Consider the following 10,285-nt stretch of genomic DNA (forward strand, 5'->3'; position numbering starts at 1 on the left):
CCGCGTTGAATGGCCATTTTGAAGCATGGAGCGCGTCTTGGTGTTTTGTAGACGCTAATAAAAGGTCATCCTTTCTCATTGTCATTCTGCCGACATTACGATAATTTATCTGATGGAGCTGCTGCAGTAATTCTGTTGTATGTCTTGACTGAAATACCAATAAAGCCTTTGTACTTAATAATAATACTTAATATTATGATAATACTTAATAATTCTTACGGTTTATTTGGCACTGAACAGGAAGTCACAGTGTGCACGTTTTAATGTTCTGCAACTAGACTGTAGTTATGTTGTGGCTTAGCGATAATGAGGAAGTTGACAGTGCTATGACATATACGAACAATTTCATAGAAATAACCCCTTTTGGTTCTCAAATTTTGTGCAGACAAAAGCGGTCGACCATGTATGTCGACGTCAACTTAAGCGGGCACTTTTCAGCAATAAGAAGACAGTGGACCGGGACTTGTTGAAATTAGCGGATTGACTTAAGTGGATTCCACTCTAGAAATGTCCAGTAATTGCTTCGTTATTAATAATGGACATCGGTTCATGTATCACCATTTACCACCTCTGAGTAAAATTGCATGTGTTATGCAGTGGTTCATTTATTCAGTACATTTCTTTATAATATTATCTTTATAATAAAATCAGTCATATTATGTATTACCAATTACCTTTAGCTGTTGTGAATGTTTCAAAATGGGAACTGAGAAACGTTATTCTGTAAATACTGTACATACATATTTGAACTGACTTTTCTTTTACGTAAGACTGACAAAATCCACTGGGGGAGAAGAGCAGAGAGAAACTTGACAAAGACCCTTTCTTTGAATCCAGGAAAGGCGCATTTTTCATGCGAGTGCTGGGGCATCCAGATAAGGTACCACTGTATGTCTGAATACAATTTATATCGGACTTCCAGAACACCTCAGGCTTTTGTCCTTTTGCACATGTTGTAGGAAACGGTGACGATAAACACAAGGGTGAGAAACCCTGTCACGGATATCACTCCTATCAGCACTTCCATTTGAGTGTTGCCCTCCGCACCTAAAAGGACAGACAAGAATACAAGTATAGAGTTTAAGTACTACAACCTTTCACCATGTTGATAAGATACGGCTTTACAGCTGCTATACTGTATAAGGTAATGTGCCATGTGATGTCAGGCCTGAACTCAGTTGATGGCATATAAATCTCATTTTACCAGTAAACGGACGTCAAAATATACAGTGGACCCTCCGAAGTCGACCAGAATCTGACTTTCAGTGCAAAACTCTGACTTGTTCCCACCTCTGATCGATCTTGAGTCCCACAACAGATTAAAATAAGGGACCCTTAAAATAAGTCTCTTAGCTCACAAACACGAACGCCTGATCCCTACAACGTATTTATACATCTTTTATACGTCTTTTACAAGGCTGACAGAGGTGATGATGCAACTCCACGTGAAAGGATTACACTTGAGAGCAAGTTTAATGCCATAAAAACGGCCACTAGATGGCAGAAGTGCATTTGATAAGCGCTGAGAAAGGAGAGAAAAGAGACACATGACATGACAGGAAGAAAAGCCCTTGCATAGAAGCAGCTATTATTGTGTACCACATGACAAAAAATGACCCATTGTAGGAAAATTGTAGTATACACACGCATGCACGTGCACACACATGCACACACGCAGTTCAGTTCCAACTCAAATAGTTCAGTTCCAAATGTGAAAACTGTAAATATTTAATGGTGTTGTATTTGTAAATACATTTTTATTTTTATGTAACCCCCCCCCCAAAAAAAACCTTTTTTGTGTTGTTTGAGTTGTTTAGATATTTAAGCTGTCACAAAACCAAAAAATATTTGTGTCAAAGTGAACGTTGAAATGTACCTTTTCACAACTTTTTCCTGAAACTTAAGGCCCTGTCACACCTTGACGATTTAGCCGGCGTACGCCAACATATGAAAAATTTGGCCAATACGCTGGCGTACGTCGAATAAGTTATGGGTAAGCTTTGTATAAGTTAAGAGCACGCTGAAGCACGCCGGCATACGTCGTAGTACGTCCAAGTCGTCCAAAAATTTTGTGCATGCACAAAACTTTTCGACGTATGTCAACGTATAATTCATACGTCCCGCATCCGCGGGCAATAAGTTATGCGATCACTGACGCCCGTTCACACACGTTATTTGTAAGTTACACACAAGTCGTAATACGTCAACATAACTTGAGACAAAACTGTATCTTCTTGGCTCTCTTCTTGGCTAGGGTTGGCTCAGAGGAGATGGAGATAAAGTACAGATAAAGTACATTATGCGATGCCTTGAAGGATATTTATACTGCTACATGCTTGACCAGTAGAGGGCACTGTGACACTGGGAATGAACCTGCGTCATCTCCATCAGCGTGAGAGTGGGAGTGGGAGGCTGTGGGTGGTGATGGATCCCTCTGCCCTGATACTTCTTCGCAGCGGTCGTCGAAATTTTCTTCCGCATGATGGTGATGTTGGCACTGCGATGTCTAGTGAGGTGAGTCATCAAGTGGCAGCCTTTTTATAGGCTACGGCACGTCATCGTCGGCCATACGCTGCCGTGCGGTTTGCATAAGTTAGACTGGTGTTGGGCATAAGTTGTGAACGCCGGCGACACGTTACGCATTCGTTGGTATAACTTATAGAAATGTTCTATATAAGTTACTAATACGTCATGTATACGTCAAACTCATTATGAATACACTATGTATACGCCCAAAATTGAAAAAAACGTCGGCAGTTCAACGTATGCCATCAAAATGATCACGTCAGGCATGCACTGCCTAAATTATCAAGGTGTGACAGGGCTCTTACCTATGTTCTACTGCTGATTACTAAAGAACGGAAAAAGGTAGAAACAACTTTTTTTGTCTGATGAAAGACGGGAGTCTAATCTTTCTTTTGGTAGGTTCCATGTTTATATAGCCATAGAACACAATATTCTGTGTGCCTTGAAAGATCAGTCAAAATTGTCTAAAATGGCCACTACTGAAGGGGCTTGGATTGAATGAGTTCAATTGGACAAGGAATAACCAACACTTAACTTGCAGTGAGCTTGAACGCTAACGACCATCCCGAAACCACACGTAACAGGTAAGTAAACACACAACTACTACTATCCATCCATCCATCCATTTTCTATACCGCTTCATCCTCATTAGGGTCGCGGGGGCATGCTGGAGCCTATCCCAGTTGACTTCAGGCGACAGGCGGGGTACACCCTGGACTGGTCGCCAGCCAATCACAACTACTACTGTGGGGAATAATAAAGAACTACATTAACACTAAAAACGGAACTTTACCAACTAAGTGCCGTGCCACAAGGCAGATTGTACACACAATGTTCTTCACAATTATGAGTTAAACTGAATGGGAATTGTCGTTCGACCCGAAAAGCGGGAGCGGTGCTATCTCATGGATGTCTCGTGCACACGCACACAAACACAGTCTCTGAGAAGATAACAATTAGCAGTCATGGCTAAGAACCTGCACCCTATTCTGCCAGTACACACTGGGATGACGAGAAAACCTGTGCAAGTGAAAGCAGCCAACAAACGACCAGACAAAGCGAGACGTAAACACAAAATAATCTAATCTAATCTAGTCATCTATCAGTGTGTCCAAAAGTCAAAGTAACAAAGTTCAATACTGAAGTAGATTTCCTGTACTTTTTACCATTTATGCTCTTGTTAACCTCTGAAATCAAACGTTGAGTAGTACAGTTTAGAATTTGACCAACCAAGTCACAAAACTTTAACGTTCAAAACGCCTACTTCACTTACAATTTCTTATCAAAGTTAGTTTCTGCTTAAAGTAAAATGATGCTGGATATACCACAGACCTAAAATTCTACTAATTCATGTCAAAGATGTGTGATGTTACATACCGTGCTATATGTTACGTTGATCATTAACGGTAAATGTATTTCTTATTTACACTTTTTTGTGCACAGTACCACAAATGTACTTTCAATCGAACTAAAGAACATATATTCATTTTAAATCATTGAAACAGTGGCATTTATTAAGTGGCTTACTGACATTTTTGATATTGTGAGAAATACGTCACATCAGGCTTATCTGATTTTTTCATGTCAGTATATCACACTCAAATGCGACCCAGGCCTCTTTGGTATGCGGATATAAATGTAGTGTAAATAAAGAATAATGTAAAGGTGACTACACGGGTATTATTTCATGTCTACAGTGCTCTAATAATGGTAAACAAAACATCATAAACAAGCTTTCTATGCTGTAACTACAAAAATATTCCATTTATTGATATTGAATCCTACTTCACAGAAATTCACTTATCACAGCAGTCGGGTCAGGAACCAGTTAACCGTGATGAACGAGGGACGACTGTATAAGTTAATGATTTTATTGGGTCTTCTACTTCTTCTAATCTTTGACCGCCATGATGAGCAGCAAAGGCCCTTGGACGATAACCAGTCAACCGTGCAATACAGCTTGAGGGCTAATCAGGCTACAGACTGCCAATGGTTTGGTTTTGGCCATGGCTGTTACAGACACACACAGTGATTGGCATCCAACTGGCTCTCAAATACATAAACATGACACAACAAGTCTGTTCATTATGTCTCTTCTCTACGCCTAATGGGATATGAGAAAATACAGGCAGTATATTTCAGGTGTGCAAACGCATCCACCATTTAGACTATTTTGTTTCCCTGTGAACAGGGCCTAAATTGTCCATAAGTGTGAACATCACCGTGAATGGTTCGTACATACTAATAACTTACCATCATGGCCACTTTCTGTGTTCTCCATGGGTATCAGCATGTGTTTGACATTGTCCAAGTGTCCATCATTGCGCTCTGGCTTTATCCCAAGGAGATGGCACATCAGTGGGTACACGTTAACCAGGTTAAATGGATCGACAATCAAGTCTTTCTGAAAATTGGGCCCCGCCGCTCTGAAGAAGGCTTTCATATCCATGACTTCATTGTCAAAGCCATGATCTCCTTTGTTGAATTGCAATGGTAAAAACTAGTTGGGCACAAAAATGAGAAGAAACATTGCTGCTTTACTTGATCCAGATCAGTGATGAGATGTATGAACAGGTAATAACGACCATTTTGGCTCTACTAGTCAGGCATCTCTGCTAGAAATGTAACATTTTTTTTTGAGGAGGATCTATAGACAGAAAAACTGTGATTCAAATGAATGCACTCTCACCCCACTGATGACATATCCAGGGTCAGACAATAGGATGATGGGAAGCAGTCGTGGATGGGAACTGTAGTGTAGCCTTTCTGGAATCTCCTCCTTTTTGTACACATGAAGGTGAGGGTGGCCTCCCTTCAGAGCCTGATAGACCTTCTCCAGCTTCCCTTCTTTCGGAAGCAGCATTCCAACAGGGCCATAATCCAAAAGTTGGAACTGGATATCCTTGAAGCTGAAGCCTTGGATCTTAGACAAGATGATCCTCTGAATTTGTCCCTCAGGTAGGATTTTTGTCATCCCATGGTCAGCAGTGATGATGATATTGAGTCGGTCAGTTAAACCATGGTAATAGATCTTGTCCCGAATGTAACCCACAGTACGATCCACTTGCTCGACCATTTTCTGGCATTCAGGAGAATCTGGCCCATATTTGTGCCCAACTAAATCTGGTTCCCCGAAGTACAAGGAGACAAAGTCCAGGTCCTGTTTGCGGAACCACTCTCCAATCACCTTATCAATGTTCAGCCTCCATTCTGTCTCGTTTCCATGATCATAGATAGGAGGTTCCACTTGCCTGACATTTACTGTTTCTCCTTTGTAAGTGGCAGCTGTGCCAGGAAAATGCAGCGAACCGGTTTTTAAACCCTAGAAGTTCAAACACAAAAGACAGTGCTTAAGTCATTTTGTACTTTGTAGTTGGTTCTAAAAGCAGAAACCATTTAACTGATCAAGGTTGGGTCTGGAACCAATAAACAAGGGATTACTGTACTGTGTACTGTTTGGGTAAAGCATCTTTCCCTACTGTGGGTTTAGCGTTGGAGGATAGTGGAAGTCAAATGCCCCAGAGGACGTACAATTTAGAATTTGAGCAAAATTAAAGTCGCATACAAGTGCAGAGGTATGTCATGCATATCTTGCAAAATGTAAATTCCGAACATTCTGTTCATATTTTTTTTTTTTTTGGCAAAGAGGACAGCCAGCAATGGAACTTATGTAGTTTTATTGAGTCTCACTAAGGAACGCAAGATACGATAAACATCCAACTCTTTGCGTGAGGATTTGAAGAAGCAGAAAGATATCAGGATATACCTGTCTTTGTGCTGTTATCCAGATGGGTAAGCTGCCATTGTCCCAGTAGGAATCAACAAACTGAGCTGCATGGTACTGCTTCTTCTCCTGAGTGGTTGTGTTGAACCAAATATTGTGGATTACCCCATGATTCTCCACAAAATTTCCTGGATAGAGAAAGAGACAATAACCAGCACTTTGGATTTTGTATTTGTATTGTGCAATATGGTTTTCAATTTCCTCCATTGTGGTCCGAGAGTGGCGCATTTAACGTGCATTACGAAGGGTGGTTGCAAACTGAATGTGCACAAATCGCATTCATGATTAATAATAATTTATCTGTATTCAAAGCAGGGGTGTTTCGTTAAAAGAATCTACAAGCCAAGGTATGGTCAAGGTCTAGACATCATGTGTAGCATGCATTACAATGTAGCGCCTAACAGAGAATGTCCTGTTTAGACATAAAATACATAAAAATTAATCAATCCAGGGTTGTACAGGACAGGCAGTCACCCACTAGTGCCACACTGTACAAGTCTTGTCTGACAATTGGCAAATCAAAGCACTGCCTCAATTGATACGGATAGGGCTGTCGCGATAACAAACTTTTCTGTACGATAATTGTCCCACAAATTATTGCCAATGAACAATATTATTGTCAGCATTATTTTGGGGCCATTTTTTTCATGAATGTAATGATAATACTGTATATTGCATACTAATACGAGGACACCGTATCAAATGCAACTTTAATTTCTCAAGAGTATTTGACATTGTAACTGGAATGTCAAGAGCTTTAAAATAAAATAAACAAACAACATCATAAATTAAACAAAGACAGACAGAAAAACCCCAATGAAAATAAAATTGACTCCTTGTGGTCTGGATATTGGCCAAAAAAACCCTGGAAATACTCTGAAGTTAACATTGTGTGTCAATGTAGACGTCAGCTCATTTGTTTATACACTTCCTTGATTGACAACATTGTGTGTGGAATACGCTGTTTACGTCTAATGGGGTGTAATGTTTTGTCAGAGTTCGGTCAAAGTACACTGCCGCAAAATACGTTTGGTGCCCAAAGAGGTGTTAAGCCACAGTTTTACATTATTTATTATTGATGGTGCGCAAACGGGCTGGAATTGACATTAGATCGTGTTTTATACACAACAGGCTCAAAGAAAGTATTCGATCATATAGCATACGACACACACAGCTAGGGAGTGCACACTTGCTAGCGCCCCGCCTCTCCCCACTAGGACAAAGCGACTGAATGGCTGACAGGAGGGTTCACTCTCCTGTCATCCGGCCTGTTTGGTAGAGAGAGAGGAGGAAAACAAACACGGATGCACGTGTCATCATATCGAGGCCAGCAAAATTATCGACTTCATTTTTATTTATCATGCGATTAATTGATTTATTGATTATCGTGACAGGCCTAGGTACGGAACATTTCCAGGTACATGGCTCGAAATATTCTTCCCGTCTTAGTGTTTAACACACTAGAAGTAGCCTCAAGGTGGGGCCTAATACACACCAGCCATTATTAGAAGTCTCACATAGGCACGTAATGTAGGCCAATCACATCTTTGGTCTTCTTTTTTTTACCATTATGATTCGTCCCATCTATGTTTGTCATATGTTTGTCTGTGACAGGAGAGACAAACAGCGAGGAAGTTGAAAAAATGTCAGATGCATGAGAGTCTTGTGGATCTTTAAGTCATTAGAATGATATTTACTGCTACCATCCTGCCAGCACCATCATCGAGAAGCCAAGACCAACTGATCAGCTGATTGCTCCTCTCCATCAGTGTTATCTTCATCACATGGTCAGTAATCAGAGTTTTGTTCTACGCTGTCTTCCTGCTTGGACACATCCTCTTCCAAAGTACTGTCACCTCAAGGGCCTGTTGTACATCACTGAAATGGCATCACAGGTAACTTTATTAGGGCCTTATAATTTCCGAGTTAACTGAATCGCAGAATTGGCCAACAATAAACGTTTAAAAATGCACCTGTGTTGTTTTGTGATTAAATACAAAAGTTTATCCAGACATATTTTTTCATTACACTTTTCTTAAAATGAATGCTAAAATCTCGTCTCGTTCTCCCAATCTCGTGTATCGTCTCGTCTCCTAAGCAGTGTAGTGGTGTCGTGATTGAGACTTCTTCCTCCCATTGAGGCTCTCTCTCCCTCCCTTGCAACGCCCCTTGCAGTGTGCAAGATGACCACAGGGATCAAAGTAAAACATTGGGTATTTTTATTAGTTGCAGTTAATACTTGGATATAATCTTTTTATTACTGGATTTTATATCCTTCCTGTGGTCTGTGTACAGTGTGAGTGACTTTGGTGTTATTTTAGGTACTGAAACTCTACTAGTTTAGTTTTCTTTGTGACTATTGAGATAATTGACAAGCTCACCTCCGTGTATCGTAACCATCTAAGACCCATCCTATGAGGTGAGCTCTTGCGTGGAGATCAATACAGTACGTCTCTGTCCATCACCCCTTACATCAAGCCACACCAAACAGGAAATATTGCTGCTGTCATTCTCCCTTGTTATTGCTTTTTGCTCTCTTTCCTTTCTTTGTACCCACACACTCCCCAACCATGTCCAACAAGTGCTGCATTAGTGCTGCTGTTATTGCTACAAGTTTTTGCTTTTTTGTTTTTTCTTTTCCCCTTTTGCGTGTCTGTCTGTCCCCTCTCAAACTATGCACTGTCCGGTTGTTTTACAAAGAGATTCCAAATAGCGAAAAATGCACATCTGTTCTGGCAAAATGAGGCATACATATCACTCATACTGCATGAATAAGATGCCGAGCGGTACAGATAAAAAAAAAAAAGAAGAAATTGCTTTACAGGCTTTAAAATGTCTTTGCCTGTTTGTTGTAGAAATGCAATTAGTATGAAGGCTTAAAACTTAAAACCTCTTACTTTCTCTCTGTGGCCCTTAAATGAAACAAGGACTTTCTTTTCCTGTATTCTTTTTTAAGAAGAAAAAACGTGTGCTTGTTCAGCGTTATTAAGAGAGTGTGTTTTACCTGTCAGCAGCGAGAAGTGAGCAGGGCTAGTAATGGTGAGAAAGGGTGGCGTGACGTAGACTGCTTTCACGCCATCCTTGGCCATCTTATCCAGGTTGGGGGTTTCAAGATCCCGATCATAATCCCAACGGAAGCCATCGAAGGAAATGAGCAGCAGCTTGTTCCTTGGAGACCCTGCTGGAGCAGCATTGCAGGGTGGGCAGATAATGTGGCATATGACAAAAAGGCAGAGGAAGGTGTTTAACATTTTGAGGCTAGCTTCTGGTTCCTAATACATTCACAGGCTCTCCAGACGTGATACTTTACGGTGTGAATTTAGTTTATATCTGGCTGGCATAAAGCCCTACCCTAATGTGCGTTCCCCTCTAAACCATCAAGGGTTTTGATGGACTCAGCCCTGCTGTCCTACTTACTGCATGCACTTAATCGGGAATATTGGTTAGCACGACTCACAAACACCAGAGTTTATCATTTTACAATGTAATTCACTGATATAGGGAGATAATCTGAGGCAGAAAGTGCAGAGTATAGCTACCCCTTTAACCTGCCAGACGTGTTGTAAAATACTAGAGCTGTTTTTTATTATTATAGTAATGGCTGTACTAAATAGGTAGGTTTATTGACTTGTGAAAAGAGCTAAATTTAATCACATTTTTAAAATTGTTTTACTTGGTTTTCATATACTTTGTAAAATGCATTCTAAAAATGGTGTGCCTCCCATCTTAGTGCTCCCCTTAAAGAACTAAATAAAAATGTCATTTTATGAGATGAATGTTCAAACATAAGCATACATGTATACCTGCGTGAAGACGATGACACGATTCAGATTTTTTTTCTTTTCTATGTCTTGTGTCGTCATTTGGCTGCATTGTGGGTGTCAACAATGATATCAGGTATGGATCAATTGAAATGTAGGGCCGCCCACTGACAAATCAAAGGATGTGGGGGCCATTTTGATAGTTTTCATTTTG

General features: G+C 40.5%; 1 protein-coding gene across 1 annotated transcript; it reads right to left on the reverse strand.

Moving 5' to 3' along the window:
• Window positions 1-803: 803 nt before the first annotated feature.
• On the reverse strand, window positions 804-9,561 carry LOC129167888 (ectonucleotide pyrophosphatase/phosphodiesterase family member 7-like). The gene is made up of 5 exons (XM_054752557.1): window positions 9,315-9,561; window positions 6,293-6,438; window positions 5,216-5,848; window positions 4,780-5,026; window positions 804-1,047 (listed from the first exon to the last, which is right to left on the reverse strand). The coding sequence occupies exons 1-5, from the start codon at window positions 9,559-9,561 to the stop codon at window positions 929-931; spliced, it is 1,392 nt and encodes a 463-aa protein (XP_054608532.1). The 3' UTR covers window positions 804-928.
• Window positions 9,562-10,285: the final 724 nt, after the last annotated feature.

Source organism: Dunckerocampus dactyliophorus, chromosome 2 (assembly GCF_027744805.1).
Source record: "Dunckerocampus dactyliophorus isolate RoL2022-P2 chromosome 2, RoL_Ddac_1.1, whole genome shotgun sequence".
NCBI lineage: Eukaryota > Metazoa > Chordata > Actinopteri > Syngnathiformes > Syngnathidae > Dunckerocampus > Dunckerocampus dactyliophorus.

Excerpts from the sequence above, each read along its gene's own strand:
- LOC129167888 (XM_054752557.1), bottom strand. The coding sequence starts at position 9,561 with ATGTTAAACACCTTCCTCTGCCTTTTTGTCATATGCCACATTATCTGC. Across the intron at positions 5,027-5,215 it reads CTGGATATGTCATCAGTGGG|TTTTTACCATTGCAATTCAA; the intron begins GTGAGAGTGCAT and ends GTGCCCAACTAG. Across the intron at positions 1,048-4,779 it reads CACAGAAAGTGGCCATGATG|GTGCGGAGGGCAACACTCAA; the intron begins GTAAGTTATTAG and ends CTGTCCTTTTAG.